The 23,377-nt window shown below is 35.9% G+C and overlaps 1 protein-coding gene across 1 annotated transcript; it reads right to left on the bottom strand.

The window, feature by feature from the left end:
* Positions 1-1,214: 1,214 nt before the first annotated feature.
* Positions 1,215-11,684, bottom strand: LOC129236038 (uncharacterized). Its single transcript, XM_054870215.1, has 3 exons — positions 11,595-11,684; positions 1,989-2,164; positions 1,215-1,791 (listed from the first exon to the last, which is right to left on the bottom strand). The coding sequence occupies exons 1-3, from the start codon at positions 11,682-11,684 to the stop codon at positions 1,215-1,217; spliced, it is 843 nt and encodes a 280-aa protein (XP_054726190.1).
* Positions 11,685-23,377: the final 11,693 nt, after the last annotated feature.

Genomic DNA, 23,377 nt, shown 5'->3' with positions numbered 1-23,377 from the left:
TTCAATAAAACGAAAATAATAGTAGAAAATAAAGAATAAATTGTTAAATCAGTGCAATGAAATTAATATTATGAGAAAATACAAAAACAAAAAAAAATTTAAATAATATCTAGTAGTAGTAAAAATAAAATGTATACTGTATTTATAAAAATTTAAGAAGATAAATATGAAAAAACACTAACAAAAAAGCGATGTTAAAAGCTTGAAAAGCTTCGATTGTTTTATTTTTATGCATTATAAATTATTGTACAATAAATAATAAAATAAATAGTAAATTATAGTAAACAACATTTTTAATAAATAACTTTTTTATTCCACTTATATAGTAATATTTAAAATTTACGATATTTATTTTATATATTTTTTTTATTGACAGTGAAAAAAAATGACAGATTTTGGTCAAACGGGTAGGAAAATAAGATATGAAACCGTAACACATTTTTTATTACTTCCAATGCGCCCAAAAATGGTTTAAGGAACATTCGAGTAAAATTATTTATTTTAAATATTTGATACTGTAAATAAATAAAAAAGTGTTTGCATAGAAGTTTAACGTGAGGAATAGATGAGAGAGGCTTTAGTGGATGTTTTTCTGTGTAATTAAAAAAATTTTTTTAATAATAAAATGCGTGTAATAGATTCTTTAAATGTGCATGTATTGTGTGTGTGGATGTATGCATGTATGTGTAGATTGCGCTATGGAAAATAGCCACTTCTGAACAGGCACAGCTGGTGGCATTGGCTTTGGGTTTTTACATTTTATTGCAGTTTTTCTGCAGCTGCTTTGCGTAAAAAACATTTTTTTGAACCTCTTTTTTCTGCACTTCTTTGCTTTGCACTCCCCTTTTGCGTTCTTTTTTGCATACATTTTATTTGCACTCCCATATTTTGCATTTCTTTGCTTTGCACTCCCCTTTTGCGTTCTTTTTTGCATACATTTTTTTTGTACTCCCATTTTTTGCACTTCTTTGCTTTGCACTCCCCTCTTGCATTCTTTTTGCGTACAGTTTTGAATTCGTTTTTTTTTTCATTATTTGAAATTTTTTTTGTTTGTTTTGCTTTTTTGTTTTTTTTTTTTTGCAATTCTGATTCACTCACTTTACAGCATTAAAAAGTATTTACTCGTTTGCATTGAATTTTTCTATTTTCTTATTCATAAATATTTGTTCATTTGTACCACATCATTTCTTTCATCTTTTGGCTATCGACTCCCATTAATGGATCTCCTTCGTTGGCATTTGTCCATTGTATGCCATATCCTGCGCCTCCTGTGCTATTATCTGTGCCGGCACCTCAGCCATGCCCTCAATAAAACCATCCAATGCGCGCGCCCAACCCGAACTGTAGGTGTCGTGATGTGGTATCTCTACTACGTGTTTCTTTTGTGATAGCAACTTCTTCAAAGCGATTATCACCGACAAGAGCAACGCAATTTTGGAGACTATTAACGCTTTTCCTGCCAGCAGGAACAGACCCTTGAGCATGATGGCACCCACCATGCCCGCCTTGGCCATCATTACCATCAACATTGGTCCCATATTTTTCATTTTTCCACGTCCCTCTTCGAGCGCATCCACTGGACTGACGGACACGCCAAAGTTCAAATTGCCTTTGGGTTCGGTGGTGAGCACAAAGTCTGCATTATCGGAGAATTTATAGCGTAGCGTACGTGAGCGTATAAATTTCCAAATTTTTCCGGCCACCAATAGACCGAGCGTCTCATCATCGGATTCAATTGAACGCGCCAACAGTAAATCATCATCGGGATCATCCGGTATGGAGTCGATGTCTCTGCAATGGTAGATAAAAAGTGTACCATAAGTGTGCGTGCTTTTTTCTTATTGTTATTTGTTTTGTGAACTGGATAATTTATTGTCGTGCGGTTTTTTGCTGCTGCTGCTGGTGTAAGATTTCTTATAAGCGCTCATTTTTTGCATAATCGCCTACCATTCCTAAGCTACTTTTACTACATATGAATGATTACTTACCTATTTTGTGAGACTTTTAAATTTTCATTTATCTCGATAGAAGACTTTTTAAATATTCGATTCATGTAGACAATCAGTTTGAGCATCATACACGAATGATTGTCCCTTTGACTGCATTTGATGTTGAGTTTCCGCAGAAAGCCCTCTTCCAATTGATTGCGATTCATGATGGGTATCTACAGGCGAAGGCAAAGCAAAAGTGAAAAGAAATGTGAATGCAAGATAAGAGTAAGAAATGGGTAAATGACATTAAAGCGCGACTAGTCAAATAACAATTAAAAATACACTCTGCTGGTCTTATGATCTTCTAAATATTACATAAGGTAGTAGCCCGGTGTGACGGGTTCAAAAAATTGATTTTTTTTTACATTTTTCGGAAGAAAAACATTTCAAAAATATACTATAAAAATTTCAGATAGAAATTTTAATTATTTTTAAAGTTATAGCTAAAATAAGAGAGCGCGCCGTAGTGTGTATGAAAGCGAATTCGACTTACATAGACATCTGTTGTCGAAACTTTAAGCGCGTTTTTCTCAAATCCATGTTTTCGAAATTTCGAGCAATCACTGACTTAAGACTATTCAACCGATTTGGCTAAAAATTTAACCCGTTATTCTAGACACACATATCTAGAGCCCGTATCTTTAACATTTAATTTTTTAATAATAAACTATTTAATTTAAAAAATTTATGAAGAATAAAAATTAGATTTTGAGAACTTTTTTCACAAGTCCGCCATTTTGTTTTTGTTTTTTTTATTTTTATGTATATTTTAGATTCGGGACCTAAAATAAAGTCTACAGAATAATAATCTCTTTGAATTTTTTATTTCAGATGACTTTGGAAGACTGTTCGTTTCCCCGAACCAACTCATCTTCTTTTTAAGGACTCCATTTTGACGTCAAAAATTTTAAACAAATTAATATGAAATTAACTTAAAAAAATTTTTTTAATATATATACTTCAAAACACCAATAAAAACATGTTAAAACTTCAAAACGATCGCATTTTATTTTCTTTTTAAAATAGATTCATGAAAAAACGTCGAAATTTCGGTCGTTACACCGGACTACTGCCATAAGCGAGCTTGACAAACTTAACATCAATAAGAAGAAGCTGCATTGCCTAATAGGACAATACTCGGAACTATAATAATAATAATAACTCAGCATAACTACACACTCGCCTCCTCTCTCAGTTCTTCCATCAAGTACGAGTACAAATAAGCCAAACATAAATGAGCAGTAATACAAGCCCTGTCAGTGTAGTGTATATCACCGGTCTTCGTCTAACTCATCCCATGCTGTTTCTACAGGTTTTTCCCAAGAGGAAAGGGGTGTTAGATGAGTGAGTTTTGAGGGGCATATGAAAATGTGGTTAGTGTCGCGCGGAGTGCCTTCACATGCAGGATATATATTTGGTATGTCGGGGTCAATTCTGGATAAGTAGGAGTTTCACCTGCAACAATATCTAGACTGAAATTGTGCCAGTGTTACGCGAGTTTCACAGAGCTCTTCATCTGCTGTAGATACTGGTTGGACTTCGATTACGGCATTCGGTGGTCGGGAGCTTAAGAAGGTGGCCGTTTATTGTCTGTCTAAACACTGTCTGGTTCAGTAGATGTCTGTTCGTTTTGTCCCGGATCTCGTCGGCGTAATTGAGGAGGTGCCTCCTGACGTGCCTGGCTCAAGCAGGTGTATGCAAGCGTGAAATCCTTGGTAGCACCCAAGCAGAAACTGTTTGCTGAGTAGTTTATTGTACTCCTTTACTGGGAGCATCTGTGCCTCGATGTGAAGGTGTTGAAGGGTGGCAATAGCGGTTGTGTTCGCAGAGAAGGAGAGCAAACTGTGGATAGTTACACTCAAAATGTTGGGTGAGAGCAAGGAGAGGGATTCGGGTGGTTGGGGGAGCTTAGATAGATAGAAGTTGAACCGAAAGGTTGGAAGGACACCACCCTGCGGACCAAGGTTGCTTGATCTTTCTCTGTTTGAATGTTTGGTCTCTAAAAATCACTGACGAGTGACGACCGCTCAGATAGTTTGTGGACCACCTCTTCAGCGCTGGCGGGAATGTCGACTGAAAAAATCTTCCCATAGCGTGAAATAGCTGACAGTATCGAAAGCCTTCTTCAAGTCCAACGCTACTAGGGCAGTCCTCTCGCAGGGGCGATTTTGGTTAAGCCAGCGGTTCATCTGGGTGTTTATGACTGTGAGTGCTGTGGTGGTGCTGTGCACTTGTCGGAAACCATGCTTCAAGTGTTTTCACTACTAGGGAAAGAAGAGATATCGGCCGATAAGATTCCTCTTGGTTGGGGGGTTTTCCAGGTTTCAGTAGCGGGGCCACTCGCCCTGCTTTCCACTTGTACTACTCCCAATGGACCTAGCCCAATGGACCTAGGTGCTTCAGCATCATTCCCATGGTAGCCGGTTCTACGTTACCGGAATGACTCTGGTTTTTCCCGACCAAAGGCCACTCCAATAAACTAGCCTCGTCTAGTGAACCGTTTATCAGAACTATCGATATCGACAACTATGGTTACGCAGCTCAGAATGGCAAACTGCGTTGGTCAGTAAGGCTTGGCAAGTCAATATAAAACGTTGGAAATTTATTTTGAAAAAAATAAAAATAAATCTGTTCGCGAGGTTCATGGAGCACCGACATGTTACCGAAGTAATTAAATTTGCCTGCTCTAAGACGTTAAAGGGTAAGTATTTTAAGTAATATCCGGAGAAGCCACATTTCAAATGCTTCCAGTCTGTTCATGTCCGATAATTTTATGGTCCATACTTCCATGCCATATAGAAGAACTGGCTATGCATAGCCTTTTATGAAGCTCATAAGTCCAGGGTTATTATAGCGTTTTTTCACGCTAGTAATCCGATTTTTTTGCTAATTTCGCATTCCAAAATTTCCCTTATATTATATTTTCAATAATATTTAAATCTGGGCTTTGCGGTGCTGTGTAAATTAATTGTCTTGGTGCATAGTAAAGCCTCCATTCCTTAACAATATGTGCCGTGTGTCTTGAATCGTTGTCCTGTTGAAAGATACAACCTGCATCAAACTCCAAATTATCCAACGAAGGTTTCAAATTATGTTCCATCCATGTTACCATCAATTTGTGCTATCCCTTCAACTACAGATGCCGTAATTGCTTTCCAAATAACTACGTTGCCACCACCATATAGTATTTTACATGATGTGATACTAAATTTTTCGCAGTAGTTTTTTTCCTACAAACTTTCGCCGTTCTATCGCTGCCAAGTAGTATATTAAACTTTGACTCATCTGTTTTTCTTTACGTGCTTGCGAACTTCAAATTTAGGGGGTTTTTGCCGAAATTAGAGGGTTTTTGCGTGGTGTTCTACAGTGAAAACTATTATTATTGTTTAGAGTTCTTCGAAATGTTGTTAGATGAATACGCTTTTCCAATGAGCTTGCCACATGTTCGGCTAATTTAGGAGCATGAACTTCTTTGAGACTCAAACTGATATCGCTGCGAAATAGTGACTACTGTGCGGTTTATTTATGTTAAAACAAATATTTTTAAAGTTTTTTACAATTTTCTGCACTGTTGGTCGACTCAAGTTAAATTTCACCATACGACTTTTTCTATGCTACGCTGTATAACCAAATTTCTTACGTCAACTGATACTTATTTTCACAGACCCATTTTTGATACTTTGATGTATCCAAATCATGACTAAATTCGATATTAGTGAAGTAGCAAGCATAATAAAAGAAGAGATAAAACAACAACACAAAAAAACGTACTAATCCACGAACCAGGAGCTTCGTTATGTAATATAGGCTTTTGTCAACTCTGGTTTTGCATTTTTCCCCCATAACTTTGTTATGTTAAAGAATGATTTTCCTCCATAACTTTGTTATGTTAAAGAATGATTTTTTTTTTAATTTGTTATGATTAGAAAAATAGAAAATTGTATGAAGGTCTCTTAATGAGCAGCCAGAGTTTTCCGACTAGCCAAAAACTGCTGTCCACAGCCAGAAAACTTAAACAGATAATTCATAGTTCTGACTCTAATAAATAAATGACTTATTACCATTGGTTACATATCTCTCATTTGCTTGCCTTATGGTATGGAATTCACATCAAATTTAAACTCTTAATCTTGTATACTAAATTTTGCATATGACTAAAACTTACTAACGACCAAAAATGTTTAAGAATTCTACGTTTGAATGACATTATCGAATAAAAATGTCTTCTATAAAATTACCACTGGTGATGACACTCAATTTTTCCAATATGATTCGGAAACCCTTATCGGCAAGGTGCCAACTTTAAGGTGCTAAATGAGCTACTAAAAAAGTAATATCGCCTTAATTTAAATCCGCTTATTCGCTTTGAAGTATTTGGTATGAAGTATATGGTATACTCAGCCAAAATATATATTTTTGCACAAGAATGTCCAATCTCAATGATTGGCACGTACAAACGATTTTTGCCTTAGAAATCTCATGTTAAATCATAAATATAAATTAAATTATAATTTTAAAGTAATCGTGATGGGCCTTGGTAAATATGTCAAATTAATCAGAATGAAAGGTGGAGACGATTAAGCCTCGCCTGTTCATCCGTCCGTTCGTGCATACGATAGCTCGAGCAAAAATTAATATATTTCAACGAAACTTTGTGCTCTCTCATTAACAACAACCACTTCCCATACAACAATAATTTTCAAAACAGTAAAAATGTGATACGTCTGTAGAAAATGCTGCTGAATTACTTAAATTTGGCAAAAATGATGAACCTTAAAAAAGTACAACAACGCAACACTTTCGAAAATAAGCGGTGCCACACCCTCTTTTGGGTATCGATGAAGACTTAATAAAACTCGCCCAAACTCGCACATTTATTGATGAGAACCTTAGTTAAATTCAAGCTAAATATTATTGAGATCCAATAAAAATCACACCCAATTCTTAAATACCACAGTAGTAAGCCTAAATTTCGTTCGTGCGTCTGATGTTACAAACAATACTTATACCTAATTCTAATTGCCCATGAGTTTGTTTGATTCCCAAAATTAAAAGTCAGCCCAAATAAAGTTTAACTGAAATATGCGCGGGCGTATAAAGTTCTTAATAATTCTAATATCAATTCAAAATTGCACAGTGTGCAGTAAAATAATTATTCCTCCTTATCCTTAATCATAAGGAAGGAATCGAAATTTCTATCAAAAATACTACTCAGCTCCAAGTCCGACTGCAAAAGAACGCAAAAAGAATTGTTTTTTTTCTGCTATGTGGATGAGGTTCTACGAGGGTTGCTATTCATATTTCTGGCTTTGGGCACTTCTAGTGTTGTCACCTTCACCTACTTGGGAAATGCAATTTCTACGGACGGAGATGCAGTAGACGACATACAAAGCAGAATCGCAAAAGCTCGCAGCGCGTTTACCCAGCTGATGAAAGTATGGAATTCTACATCGATTGCCACACATACAAAGCTGGGTATTTTCAACCAGGGTTGGGCATAATACACTACAAAATAAATTCAATACGCGTTTCACTGCCACTACTTCTTTAATGGTAGTTTAAACATGAATTTTATTAACAGGGAATATTTAGTGATAGTGAAAAAAAAGTAAATATAACTAAACTTTTACTGAAAGTAAAAATAAAATTGCATTACAACTAAATATTTAGTGACCGTGAAAGTCTTTAGTGATAATTAACATCTTTAAGTAACATAACACGGCTTCTTATAGAATAAAAGTAAGTAAGACTATACGCGCTGAAGGTGTATAAGAAATTTTTTTCACAACAAATCATAGTTTTGAGTAGAAGCTTCTAATTACACCACACTAAAGCGTTGCAAACTTCATCTGTTATTGTTCTTCAAGTACAAAATTACTTCGGTTGCTATAGGTCCGCCATTAGAGTCTACAAGTATATAATAATTTTCATCTAAAAATAAGAAGTTATTTACGAAAATTTAGCAGGTTGGTTTATTTTAATAGAATTAATCGAATGATGTATTAGGGCAGCAATTATTTTCGCCTCCTATCGGTTGTCTTTTGAACTTCAGGGGGTATGCTTTGCATCCTAGGAGTCAGAGTGCAAGCGAAAATATTTTTCAAACCTTTCCAGTAACATATTTTGTTCCCTTCAAAGGAAGTCGAGAGCGTCCGCGATTAGGATTACTCTTACATATTTTTCCAAATATTCAATTTCTTCCTCATTAAAAGTTTAAATGTGCAGCTTGTAGCATAGTTCACCGAATTCACTGAATTCATAGTGATAGTGCAAAAATGCCCATCCCTGTTTTCAATTCAATTGTAAAATCGGTTCTTTTGTATGGCTGTGAGACCTGGCTCATGACAAACTTGCTCGCTAATAAGCTGTTAAATAAGCTAATAAGCTAAGTTTTGTCAACAAATCTTGCAGACATTTATTGCGGATTTAGTGACCCAGAACAATCAGAAACAGAGAGCTTTAGGCGAATTGTAAGCAGTTTCCATCCAGACTGAAATAGAGTAGAGAACGTGGAGGTGGATTGGTAATACTCTTCCAAAGGATCCCACAGAAATATGCAGGCAAGTACTCGATTGGAACCCGCAAGGCAGTAGAAAAACAGGACGTCCTAGGTGCACTTGGATAACAACTCTTGAAAAGGAACTGAAGGCTGTGGGGAAATCTTTCAAAGAAGTCGAGGTCATTGCGTAGGATCGTGATCGTTGGAAGCGTTTTGCAGAGACCCCATCATCCATCAGGCAGGACAGGAATTAAGAGAGTGTTCTCAAGTGCCATCTGACTTTTACATTGGAAAGTTTGTCATATTTTATCATCATAAACGCACTCAGCACGTTTTAGTGCTGTTTAAAGAGCCTACTGAAATTCATCTCGGCAAGGACATGCAATTAAGGTAAGAAGGAATCGATGAACTAAAATCATTATACCGTGAGCAGGCACCACCATATGTACATACTTATTTATATGTAATTGACGTTTACACCCTTTGTTTTGTGCTTGGTCTAACACCTCTTCCTATTTGTGGTGGGAGTCTAGATATTTTCCCATAAATAGAGGTACCTACAGTTCCATGTCGCCTTCGAACGGCAGCTAGCTTTTATGACGGGATTTTTCATGGCAAAGGTACACTCGCAGGTTTGCTAATACCTGCCGAGAACCAATCGCTATTAGAACCATTACTTTGTGCCATAAAAAACTTCGCTGTTTGCTCACCAACGAATGCCGGGAAGATGATCCGAAATCAGTTGCATTGGTAGAAAATATCTTTGCTGTGCGCGAAATGTGAGAGCAAGTTCGTCATCTCTCATACCGTGGGGTTGAGCAATTTTTGGGCATTAGTATGAATAGCATCCATAAGATTTTGCATAATCACTTTGTGCTAAAAAAAAATAGTTTAAAAAAACTAAAAAACACGCTTTTATTTCTAATCGAACTAAAAAGTAGAAAATAAATTTTAATGACAAAGAGACCTATAATGAAGTAATAGCAAATCGAACCATCAGTCATAGTCAACTACCTCAGAACAGAATTATAACAAAAATTAAGATACAAATAGAATAATTCAAATTAGAGTTAAAAGCGTGGGACGCATTTTGCTTCACTTTCATAACCTTCTGTACATAGGTAGTTGCCAATAGAATGATTGTAATATTTACTATATCAAGCATCCCACGCAGTCATAGACTCCCGAAATCAGTAAGAGTAACTCGGAGAGTGCAGGCATGCGCAGACCGCGCGTTACCTCTGTCTTTCTTACCCTTCTACAGAAGATCTACTACTTTGGGCAAAAAGTAAGGTGAATTTATATGTCAAATGTCATATGTCTAGTTATTTTTTTCATAAGTTGGCAGCACTGTTAATAACACTTTTATAATATATTTACGTTTACCAAACGACCAAGAGTGCACTTTTCGATGTTTACAATGTCTGATTTGATTGAGCAGAGAAGTGCCATCAAATTTTGTTTGCGGAATGAAATTTCGGCTGCGGAAACGTTTAGCATGCAGAAGGCATTTGGTGATTCGATAATGTCGCAGAAATATATTTATAAGTGGTACAAAGACTTCAAAGAGCTTCGAGAACGTGTTGATGACTTGGAGCGCTCCGGACGACCATCGACGTCAACAGATGACCAACACGTTAATAAAGTGAAGAAGTTAGTGCTCAAAAATCGTCGGTTGACTGTTAAAGACCTTACTGATATGATCGGAATATCAGAAGGATCTGTGAAAACCATTTTGAAAGACCATTTGGGCCTACGAAAAGTCAAATCTCGTTTGGTACCGAAAACTCTCAATTTCTTGGAAAAAAGTCGTCGCGTTGATGTGTGTGAAACAATGCTTTCAGACTATCAGGACAAGCTCAAATGCATCATTACGGGAGATGAGACTTGGATTTATGCTTACAAGCCTGAAACAACCGACCAATCAAGCGAATATTGTGCTAAAGGCGAGGCCAGACCGAAAAGAGCACGTCAAAGTCGTTCAAAAATAAAGGTCATGATGACAGTTTTTTCGATTTTCGTGGTGTGGTGCACTATGAATTCCTTCCACCTGGCCAAACTGTTAATAAGGAATATTATTTGAGCGTTATGCTTCGTTTACGTGAAGCAATTCGTCTAAAAATACCAGAATTATGGGCCAACAACTCTTGGTTTTTGCATCACGATAATGCACCGTCTCACACTGCACTCGTTCTTCGTGACCATTTCGATAAAAATTCCTCGCATATCGTTCCGCAACCACCGTATTCGCCTGATTTGGCTCCGTGTGACTTCTGGCTATTCCCAAAACTCAAGAGACCACTCCGGGGAACGCGTTTCGAGTCGATTGAGGAGATAAAAGCTGAATCGAAGAAGGTGCTGATGGCTCTACCGGAAATGGACTATTTGGCATGTTTCGGGGATTGGAAAAATCGTTGGCATAAGTGTATTTCATCGAGAGGGGATTATTTTGAAGGGAATGAAATTGATTTACAAGAATAAATAAAGATTTTTCATTTTACAACCAAATTCACCTTACTTTTTGCCCACAGGTAAAAAAAGAAAATATTTATCCTGGCAATCCTAATAAGGATAATGGAAAACTTTTATCAAATTATTGCATTGCCATCGGTCCTTGATAGGTGTGCAAAATTCCAAGTCGATCAGATTTTTAGAAGCCAGTGAAAATTAAGCTCAAAATTCCGTTACATACATACATACAACCCGAGCTAATAAAAGTGTGTTAAAAAAGACTGTTCGCATTGGGTCGCATAGAATTTTAAAAACGCCCTGGAAAAACGACTGGGCAAAGCGCTTCGAAAATTGATTCAATTGAATGCAAAAGCGCGTTAATTACCATGCAGAATATTTTGAAAATCAATAAAACAGTTTTTAACATGGAAAGTTCATTTTTTTCAGTGTTAGGCCACCAATATAAATAGCAGCTATCGTTATAACATTTTTGTTAGAAAGAGCAAAGAAAAAAAAAACATTTTACTACTTTCATGTTGTTTTAATTTTTGTTATTCCTTTCTTTTTTCTAAAACAACATTTTTTCCTCTTAGCTTTTAAAGTTCTTTTCGTTGTTCTAATTTTAATTTTTCCTATAAATTTTGTATATTTACCGAGTTTTCACTGGAGCTAATGGCGGGTGTCGCGCGCACTGAAATCACCATTAAAACTGTTATAACACCAAATGAAATTAGCGCTTTCATTTTGAGCTCGCGTTTAAGTAGTATTTGCGCAACCACAGGCAAAAGTCGTACGTATTTGATTTAGTTGAAGTGGCTCAACTTTTGTGCCGTATCCGGTAGCACAGCACTGCTTCACTGCCACACGTAGAATTTAATCCAATTTTTGTTTGTTATTCTGCCTCACTAAACGCTAATTACTGCGAACGAGCATTCACACACACACACACACTCTCAAATGCACCGCACTTCTGTGCCTTGACTGCTGCATGTGTGGTAAATTTCACAGGATGAGAAGCAGGAATAGAAACCGAGCAGAAAACTTTTTATGTAAATTCGCAATGTTCTTATTATGAATGACACTTAAATTTCACACCACAACGAATATTATCCTTATTTCGAATTAACGTTGAATAATTGAATCCTTTTAGTGTGCAGAGTTATTTAATTTCACCACAGTTCTAATGGATTATCGCTGAGTTTTTGCTAAGTTACATTGGCACTGTGCAAGCGGCAAGAATTCGATGACATCGTCGTGATATCAGAAGACCTAATGCGAATTTCACGCTTGTGATTAAGATTTTATATGAACTACTAACGTATTTGCCACAAGCGCCTGACTATCCGTGTGGTGGCAGTGATGCAGCTTGGATTGTGGCAGCGTGCTGCCATCATTTCGCTACAATATCAAGCGCTAGGCTAAGCGGGATCAAGCCGGTTGTAGTTGTTGGAAAACCAGCCGTGCGGCTTAGTTAGAGAATCCCAGTTAGTTGGATGGATGTGTTGGATGCTCCAAAACAAGCACACGCCGCCAGTGTGCAACTATACTCGTACAACAACAATTGCAACAACATTAATGCAATCAACGGCGACAGCAAAAACAGTTTCAAATTTTTGAAGCCAACAACAGCGGTATCAACAACTTGTTTCCCAAGTGCAAGGAATCACTTGCAACAACCACTTCAGTCTCAGCCTCAGCCTCAGCTTCAATTTCTGCCACTGCCAAAGTCGTTGTTGTCATTATTGTTTTCTTTTTCTCAGCATGCGACTTGCAACAAACAAAGCAATAGCCAGACAGCCAACTGCTACAATAGACTTTTGGTTTTAAGCTACCGTTTTTGCTATTGTTGTTATTCTATTAAAATTCATAGTGGCACATATGCAGTGAGTTGCTTCTGCCTGCCGCGTTGTTGCTGTCGTTGACCAAGTTAGGCGGTGAACGACTTATTCCCAACACTTGCCACAAGCCAAACAAACAAACCACACACTCTGACACGATTACACGCACACACATACAAACACATGCGCACACACTAACCGCCAAGGTGTGCAGCGCATCCAATACACAGGAAACCCAATTCCCAACTTTAATTTCCATAGTGAAAATTGAAAATTTTCTTTAATGACGCTGCCTGCGGTTGAGCACAATTACAAATATGTAGGTGCTGGTGCATCGATGATGTATGTTTCACATATAACAACATGGGAAGCACACTTACAAACGATTTTCACTTTATTGCGCTGAGTACAGCTGCTTCTCTGCCATTTTTGTTTGAAATTTTTACCTCTTGAAATTGCAACACTTTCCAGTGTGGGAACTATTATGGAACCAATCAAACTGCACTTGTCCGCCAAATTTGAAATGCACACTCCACTTCTAATGTAAGAGCATTGAAAATCAATTTTTGAAATTTTATTCATATACACGAGAATTTTCGCATGCGAGTATTTGTAGCAGCAATTTTGGATTGCACGCACGAAGTTTCAAAAATATGGTGCCGACCTGAAAATATACATTAGCTCTTCGCTTTCATTGCTTACATTTTTTATTAAATTACTTAAAATTTTACATATAATATTTTTGTGTGCACAAATATGCACTCCTACAAATACGCTAGGCGGCATTACTAAGTGCAGCACCTTGATTTTAGTTTTTTTCTTCAGATCAACTGGAACTTTCCGCGCAATAAATGAAATCAAATAAACAATTGAGGGGAAAAATATTCAAAACTTGAAAGTCTGTTTCCTTTTTGTATAGGCAGATAATTATTTTTTTGCTTATTTTTACTATCAAATCAAAAGTGCGTAAAAATGGCGAAATTTACTAATGAACTGAATTCCCGCTAAAATATGAGAAAGCGAAAAATGGCTTCTTGGCGATTTTTCATATTATTTATTTTTTTATATCTACTTAAGTCTATGGTTCTTCTTCTAGACTACCTGTACAAGATAGTGAGACATGTTGAAGACTAGTTACTCCAGAAGTTTGGCACAATAAGAGGAACCAAAAATAATGCCGTACGTAGAAAAACACTAAAGATCTTGTGGAACACCTGAATAAAAGTACATTTAAAACTTAAGGGGTCCAGATAGTTTAGAGCGAGAAAAGTTAGGGTATCTTCAGGACTTTTTGTTTTATAATAAAAAAAAATTAAAAACCATATTTAAATTGTTTATTTAATGAGGGTTCTTATCAGTGGCTTCAAAAAAAGGTGTTTTTTCTCAATTTTTTTTCGAGGCGAAAAAAGCGACACACAGGAATAATCTTTTGCATTTATTTGAAGGAATGATTGAAGAGTAATAAACAATTTTTTAACATAAATAAAAAAACAAAATGGTGGACATACGAGGGATCTCGCACAGCTTCTGGTTACGCGCTAGTGAAACGGCGTGTAAGATTGCGGTCGTAGTTTTCACCTGAAACACAAAAGAAAAATATTGTCTTATTCAGAAGACTTTCCCGCATATAGTAGACTACTTTTGTATTAAAATATGAAAAAATGAACACACAATTATTTATTGAAAAAAAAGTGCTTTTTCGCTTTTTTTTCAAAAAAAGGTGTTAAATAATATTAAAAAATGAACATACAAATATTATAATAAAAAAAAAAATTGAGGATTTTTATTTAACTTCTTTTACATACAAAAATGAAAAAACAAAAATTTTTTGTTTAATTTTAATAATTTGAAAAATGGCGCCATCCCGAAAAATTGGACCTGGACGGTATTGTCCAGTTTGGCTCTTTACCTGAAACACAAAAACCAAAAAAAAAATATTAATCAGTATGACTGTAGGTATGTCCCATATTAGAATAAAAGAAAATTGTTGACAAAATGGCGCGGTTTTGAATTCGACACTCTAAAAATCGAATTTTCGTTCAGTTTTATAATAAAATAATACGTTATAATTGAAATACAATAATAATATGATATGAGTGATAGCCATTAATGTTGTGAACAAAATATTAAAATTTAAGACGATTTTTTTTTGACAACACCAGGACGAAAAAATAGTTTTGATATAATTCAATTTAAAGTTTTGAGAGCGGATGTTTTATATTGATGCCGCCGCGTGACGAATCTGACTCTGCCTGCTAAAAAGGCTGTAGAATCGAAAACAATGGGAATCTCCCTCCAAAAATTGGACAATATATTATTAAAAGCCTATACTTTCGAAATATCAAAACAAAAAAAATCGATTCTTTGAAAATTCTGGACCACCCTTAAGTAATGCTTCCTCTTTTACTGGCTTAGTTACGGCTCAAGCTGCACCTGAATGTAGCCCTGTAAATAATCTTTGCACTTGCAAAACGGCAATCACTGCTAACATAACATTTTCTGTTGGCTTAGGAAAAGTGCTTAGATATCCCGCCAGCATAAAAAGAAAGTGTACACCACACATTGACAAGTTTTGGCTATTTATTTCTTCTTCTTCCTCACCTTTATTTAGCCCTATTTTTCAACGAAAAAAATTACAATATGTTATTGTTTTTTTAATAAAAATATAATTATGACATGATTGATTTCGTTTAAGATCGCGCCTCGTGTAGCCAGCTATTGCTCGCAACATTTGCATTTCGATGGTGGATATTAATCACTTTGTTGTATCCGCCCGAGTTTCAATTCCCTATGTCATAAATGGTCTTACGCATGCCTTATATATGCGAACTCTGGCCTTGATGCCCCTTTAATTTGTTTTTCCACATAATATCCCGTAAACAGCCGAACGGCCTTCATCAACTGCATTTTTTGAAGATGTTATCTTTGCGCCCTGGTATTTAAATTCCATGACCATCTCGATACATTTGCCATATATGGCTAACTTTGAAATTGTTAGGGATCTCGTCTTTAATGTGGATATTTGTATGTCGTATTTTTGCGAAGATTTTTCAAAAGAATAGAGTAAACTTTGAAGGTCATATTCTGAATTCGGAATGAGTATTGCACCGCCCGCATAACATACTATTTTTACGCCAGTGTTAGAAATATTATATTAAAACCGAGTGTTAGTGTGATTTCATCCAACTTGCTTTGGTATAAATATTGCATCAGTTGCTGATCGGTCGATTCGTAAATATCATAGCTTTAACATAGAGTTATATTAAGTAATGTTATACCCCGACTATTACTTGGGCTCTTTTTGGCACCTTTTCTAAAGATGGGTATTGTCATGCTGTCTTTCCATTCTAATGAAACCATCCGTATCGAGAATCTTTTGAATAAAATTGGATAATTCTTCTGAAATAGCTTCGTAGCCATATTTTATCATTTCGTTAAGTATTCCGTTCACTCCTGGAGACTTGCGATTTTTAAGTTTCTTCGTCGTAATTGAGCCACGTTCAATCGAGGTGGTATAATTCCCTGCACTCGCCACTCTTGGACAGTTAAATGGACAGTTATCGTACGAAACTTTATTGAACAACTTTTTGAAAAAGTCTTCTCACTCAGAGATTAATATGTTACGTTTTCCACATAATCTCTAAGTCACCTTCTGTGTTTATGTTGTTTTCACCGAATTTTTCACATAATCTGCATTGGTACAGGTATTGGAGTGGAGGGATTCTTGAATGACTCGATGTTAGACTTCTCAATGAAAGCTGGTGCAGCTGCTTCCTTTCTTCGATGAATTGTTAAATACTTCTTATTTTCTTGGAAACCGGGTCATGGTCCGTTCCTAGATTTGCGGAGCTTAAAACTCTAACATGGAGTATTCGTGATGAATGAATATTTCTATTTGAGATGATGTAGTCTATTATAGATAGTTATTTTTAATTTTATGGCCTTTATTATGAGCAACATTCGATCTTCGACTGTAGTCGAAAGTGGTGATCGAACGAATTTCATTTGGTATTATGGTGCTCATTCGCTGAAGAATAGGACTATTGTGAATTTCGATCGCTCGACGCATTTACAATAGATAATTTTTTCTCAGCTGATACAGCAAATCAAAATAAAAGAAAAGGCGGTTGCATTGAAATTCTTTGTTAACAACATTTTTAAAAGTTAAAAAAGTATTTTTTGTGAAAATGAGTACAACGGAGTAGTGGTTTGACGATTCATCTCAATGTGAATGATGTAAATTTTAGGTTTGTGATCATATAATGAAAATAACTTATATAAATGTGAAAAAGCCAGTAGCTACTCATGATTCTATGGCTTTCAACATGTCGCCATTGAAAGCGCATTTAGAGGAGCAACATCTCAATGGCCGTCGCAATACTTGGCTCCTCGGTATGTAATATACACCAATTGAATTTCCGTTTTTAATAATTTTTGTCTGTCTCAGGTGATGCTGGATACGCTCTAAAACCATATTTAATGAAGAAGTATCATTGAGAGAACAATTGGAGTCTTGAAAACCGATTTAGATGTTTGTTGCAGGCAAGAGCTCTCCACTATTCTCCAAAAAAAATCAACACAAATTATTAATGTGTGTGCAGATTTGCACAAAAGCTCCGGATGAAGAGTTATTGAAGATATTGAAGTGGAGTCAAATAACGGAGAAGCAGAAAACATAAGAAATGAAATTCTTAGAATATTATGGAAAAAACTAAAAAGTATTAAATAAAAACCTTTACGCCATAGTTTCTTTTTTATTTTTGTCATAAATTTGCTTTATTCAAATATTCGTCATTCGTCAGCCCATACCTGCCAAGGGAAAATAAAAATGTATTTCTACAAACATCACAAAAAAAACATTATTAACCTTAATCCATTTTGCTGCCGTTCTAACTGGTGGTCCCAATCAATTCAGCTCCGTTGTAAACTCCTCCCATTTTTTTGCTGCTTGAACTTTTGTGTAAATCCCTTTTGCGAATTGTGGATTCCCTTCCATTAATGCAATCAGCCTTTCTAATTGCTGTTTGGTACTCACGACTTTCGACATGCATAAAATTAGCAAAATTAGTGTATGTTTATTATTTGGTTACTATAAAACAATAAATAATCGCAAACAACTTATATTTTAACTAATTTTCCCACAATACGCTACCCAATCGAAAGCAAAATTGCATTCGAATCTAAATTCGGTAAACAACGAAAATTTCGATAGGGTTGCACCGCTCATAATACCAAATTGACATTCGATTTTCGATCTTCGACAAGCAGCGAATATCGAAGATCGAATCTAACTCATAATAGGGGCCTATGTTATTGCATATGATTGAAGAATGTATTATTTCTGCTTAGTTCGTTTTGGAAGCAAATTTTTATTAACTGTTGCCTATTGTCGTTGCTTTCGTCTTCATTAAAATAATTTATTACACCAGATATTGTGCGATTCCAACACATTGACATGAGCCGACAGAATAACCTCATGGGAAGCTGGTATTGCGTCAAGCAATTGCTTAAAGCTTGCACAGAATTGTTTTGTTTAGTTCTTATGGTTTCGATACATCCAGCGCAAAAACACTGGCCTTGCTGGTCGGTATTGTTCTACTGAGGTTAATAGAAACATGCAACAACCTGCCGCTGACATCTTTAACCTTTTCGATACATTTTATAAATTTTTCATGTATCATATTTTTTCCACTGTATGTGATCACATGATATTAAAATTTAATATTCTCTGTTCCTTTTTCTTAATTCCAGAGATTGCGCAGATGCTATCAATATCTCTTTTTCTTTGTTTGTGAAAGATATAATGTTCCAACATGCAATTCTTACAGGTTTCGATTCCGTTTTACAAGTTCGAGTCCTTTTTCTCGCCTTGTTGTCGTATTTGAAATCATTCTCATCTCCGGCTTCATTCGTTGTTCTAGGAACAATTTAATTGTCGTCCGGGTAGATGCTGGCTTTGCCTACAAGCATTATTTATTGACCTCTGCAGGTCTAGCCTGTTGGCTCGTTATTGTTTTTTTTTCACACCTACGACCTATTTGCGTCTAAAGTGTCAGTATGTTTGTAGTCATCGGTACAAAAATAAGTTTCGAACAAAGAGTTAATATAAAATTTCGTTTTACCATAAAATCAGTAAAACGTTTCCGAAACGTTTGAATTGATAAAAAAAGTGTATGACGATGATTATCTAGCTCGTGCCAGAGCTCAAGAGTGATTTACAACTTTCAGAGATGGTTGTGAGGACATACATGACAATAAACATACCGGCCACCCAAAATCAGTAGTAACCGAAAAATCCATCGAATTTGTTCGTAAATGTATCAAAAATGAACCGAAATCATCGTTGAAATTTATGGAATCGGAGTTGAGTACCTCCAAAACATCGATTTATCGCATTTTAACTGATCATTTGGGCTCACAAGTTAACTTCATTCCGCACAAGTTAACTGAGGACCAAAAATTGATCAGAATTCAACATCCGAAACACCTCATTAAAGAGGCGAGGAAAGACGAGAGCTTCCTTTATTTTACTTACGATTCAAAAGGAATTGCCCGCAAGGATTTCGTGCCAACGGGCAAAACCGTCAAGGCAATTTTCCATATTAGCGTTTGTTGCATCGCATTCGTCGAATTCGCCCTGAATACCGCGAAGGAAGAAGCTGGAATTTATTGCATGATAATGCACCATCTCATCGATCGTATTATAACCATAGATTTGCATTTTTACCACGAATTACTCACCGTATTCACCTGATATGGCTCCCTGTGACTTCTACCTATTCGGAAAATTTCATTTGACCATGAAAGGAAAACGTTTTGCGTCCGCAAAGGTCATCCAAAGGCTTGTACCTGCATCTTGAAGGACATTCCGGATTCCGGTCAATGATCTGAAACTCTCTTTCGAAAAGCTTTTAGATCGCGCAATGCTGCCCCTGCTACGATATTTAGCTCGATTAGTTTTCACTTATTATTTCAGATATTTTCTAACTGACTGCTACATTTTTAATTTGTTATACATATATTTGACACATAGCATTGGACTAATCCCATCAATAAATAAACGAAAATGCAAAAGTGTAATATTTCCTGTTTTGTTTAATTTTCTTAAACTTGTTTATAAAAACCCACATTATTATTAAAAGTCAATGGTGCATTGCAAAGAAACAAGCAAAAAAAATATATATATAATATAAACAAGTTTATTGTATTCAAAAATGAGTTCTTTTTGCCACACTTCTCTTTTTATTAAACTATGGTACAAGGAAACTTGGCCTGATATGCAGTGAAAAAGTCCAGACAGGAATCTCTTCATAATGAACTCATGAGGTAGAAAAGCGACGTCAAGTAAGAATCGCTACTACCCAGCCAACCAAATGCGGGGCGCTCCGAAGCAGAAGTGAAACACCTCGAATGAGCGCTCCAAATATAAAGTAAAATGAGATTACTCAAAAGCCACACATCGGAGTGTTTAGCGATCACGTTGTATCTCTTTGTTATTGGGTTTATTATTTTTTGCAATCACTTAATATATTATTTGTTAATAAGTAAATAAAAGTCCCTAAAGCTCAAAGTTATTAATAAATAAACAAGTCCCTCATTTTCGGACGATTTAAGGAGTCATTTTTAAAAAAACCATAGATGAATAGAGGCATCCGCATGGATTTTTTTTGTTCAATAAAACATTTACATATATTTTATTCCATTAAAAAGCAGGCAAATAACGTCTCCGTAATCCAGGTCATGTAGTCGGCGGGATAGCGTCCAAGTGACGACATGGCTCCTTTTTTCCACTTTCTGCATTACTTCTACATTACTGAGAGTATTCTCTTGATCTGAGTGAGTTTTTTGAGACGCCGAAACCATTCATTAAAGGAAACCTACAGTCACACTTTTCTTGACATATATGAGGATGGCTTTATTCTCCGGCAAATGTGCTTCTTTCGGACTTTCAGCGAAGCTTTACTAGAAGAGTCAGTGCACCACACAGGGAGTCCTAATTGTGCACCTTGCAGACTCTGCTGGTTGACTGGGTAATAATACCCGATGATTTGAGGAATCTTCGAATGAAAACTGGGCTAACTCCAAAGTCAAATACAAGAAAGTTGCCATCAAGCGGCTAGCAACAACTACACAACAACAATCATCAGGCGCTATAAAGAGAAAAAAATTAATGAGTAAAAATTGAAAGGAATTGACAATGGCACAACGACACGCCAAGCCACAATCAAAACACCTTTTGAGTATTACAAGTAGAAGGTGGGCGGGTATGAAGAGCAAAAGCCACCGCAGCCGCTTGCCGTGATGTATGGCAGGCATTACTGGTATTTTAATATCGGATGAAATTACAATTGATATAAAAAGTAAAATGCAATGAAAAAAGAGGAAAGAAAAAATGGAATAGCAATAACCATTTTACACATTTGACATGCGCACAACTCACCAACTCACTGACAGACTGACATATTAACTGGCTGACAAGTTGTGCAGCTGCGCAGCTATTTAAGTAAGTAGGAGCATTCGCTTCATGCGCAATGCCAAGTATGGCGTGGTGGTGGCAAACAAACTAATGTTGCAATGTTGCAATTTCACTGCATATCGCTAATCGCCAGTCAACCAAGTTGGCCAGCCAGGCAGCACAACCAAAGTAAGCAACCGCACACCACCTTGTAGTGTTGCCGCTGTCAGCGCATAAACACCAGCAATTTTTGCGAGCAGCTTTCTTTTGAGAAATGTTGTTCAGGCACAACAATAACAACAACACATGTTCGTGTCCATGGCCATGGTAGTCGGACGTCGATAAGTGGCTACTGTCAATGGCTTGCAACTGGTGCTCGCGTGCATACACCTGCGATCGCGTGAATAGCAGTGTTGATATATTGCAAAGTTTTCACTACTCATTTATTTTCTATTTTAATTGTATCTTTTTTTTCGAAAATAATGTCTTTTCTAGAATAAAAATCATAAAATTCCAAACTTCAAAATTTGTATAAAATTTAAAAAGTTTTGCTATATTCCAAAACTTTGACTACTCATTTATTTTTCATTTAAATTCTTCATTTTTTTATAAAATATAGTTTTTACTATGATACAATAAGAACCATTTCACTTGCAGTTTCGAACTTTGTATAAAGTTTCAAAAAACTCAACAAATTACCATCAAAATTTCACGCATTTTAGTCAGAATGAAAAAGAAAAACAAAGTATGCAGTTTTGAAGCTCATTAAATATCAGTACAGCATTGTGTCAGTTTGAAGAGACTCACGGTTCGCGTTGATTTTTGATAATTATTTTTGTTGAGGGTGCTCTAAATTCTCCTTCATATAGAGAATGCTTGAATTTTTGTGTGGAGAAAATCCATAAAACCGCCAGCAAAAAAGAAATTGCCAAAAATCAATGAGATTTTTGAGCCACTTCAAATTTGCAATTTATTACGCCAAAACTCAATGAGCTATAAAACTGTATACTACAATTTTTTCCGAAAAAGTTAAGAAATGTTGATGAAAATTTGTTGATTCTTTCTTTTTTGAATTTGCATACAGTTTGAAACTTAAAGTTACATGGGTTATCTCGTAGTAAGATCTATATTTTTATAAAATATATTATATAAAATATATTTAAATAAAAAAAAAAAATTAATTAAAAATAAATTAATTAAAATACAAAATATATAAATAGTCGAAACCTTGCAATTTGTCGCACTGCTATTATTGTACACACAGGTGTATGAATCCATGTGAGTGTGTATAAATTTGTACATCAACAAGCGCTTTCAATGCTAAACTCTCAACGCTTTGTGGCATTAAGTTTTCACGCGAACCATAATCATAACAGCAATAAAAACTGCACAGCATTGAAATCAATTGTTGCTGACAATTCGGCTGCTATACTGATATATTTTCAAGTCTGTTTGAAATGGTTTGAGCCTACACATACACACATATGTACTTATACACATACATATAATCAGTCGCTTTGCCAGTTAGCCTGTTTTGGATATTGACACCTTTGGAAAGGAATTTATTTATGCAGACATTTACCCTCCTCTAATACTTTTTTTATGTCTTCCAATTAATTAAAATTTTGAATTTAGATGTGAATAATTCAGAGCGCATAAAGTGGTTTTTCGAAGTTAAAAAAATTTTTGAGCTCTCCTTTAATTATTTAAAGAAAAAAGCTTTTTACTCAGGCACATCGGGCTATGAGCCTGAATGCGTCCAATTGTGGACTCCGACTACAACTTAGAAAGCCTGCAGCAATGAGTGCAAGGCTTTTCTAGATGGAAGAAAAAAAAAAAGAAATACTGCTCCTGTCAACAGGCATCTGTCAGTTGACTCCTGTCAAAATTTGAACGTGCTGCGTCAGTTAGTTTGTGTTTTATAGCTACCTTTATCAGACTACCCAGTGATTTGAGGAGAAAATGGAAAAAACTGAATTTCGTGTGCTTATTAAGCGGATTCACCCTTAGAAACCCACTGTTTCGACTGTTGTTTGGTCTCTGGTGTGTGGTGATGGATCCATGTTTCGTCCACGGTTACAAAACGGTGCAAAAACTCCTCCATATTGCGACTAAACAACGCTAGACCTTCCTGTGAAGTTGT

The sequence above is a fragment of the Anastrepha obliqua genome, chromosome 1, assembly GCF_027943255.1.
Source record: "Anastrepha obliqua isolate idAnaObli1 chromosome 1, idAnaObli1_1.0, whole genome shotgun sequence".
NCBI lineage: Eukaryota > Metazoa > Arthropoda > Insecta > Diptera > Tephritidae > Anastrepha > Anastrepha obliqua.
Note: the sequence above shows the minus strand (reverse complement) of the source record. Positions and strands in the feature narration are given on the sequence as shown.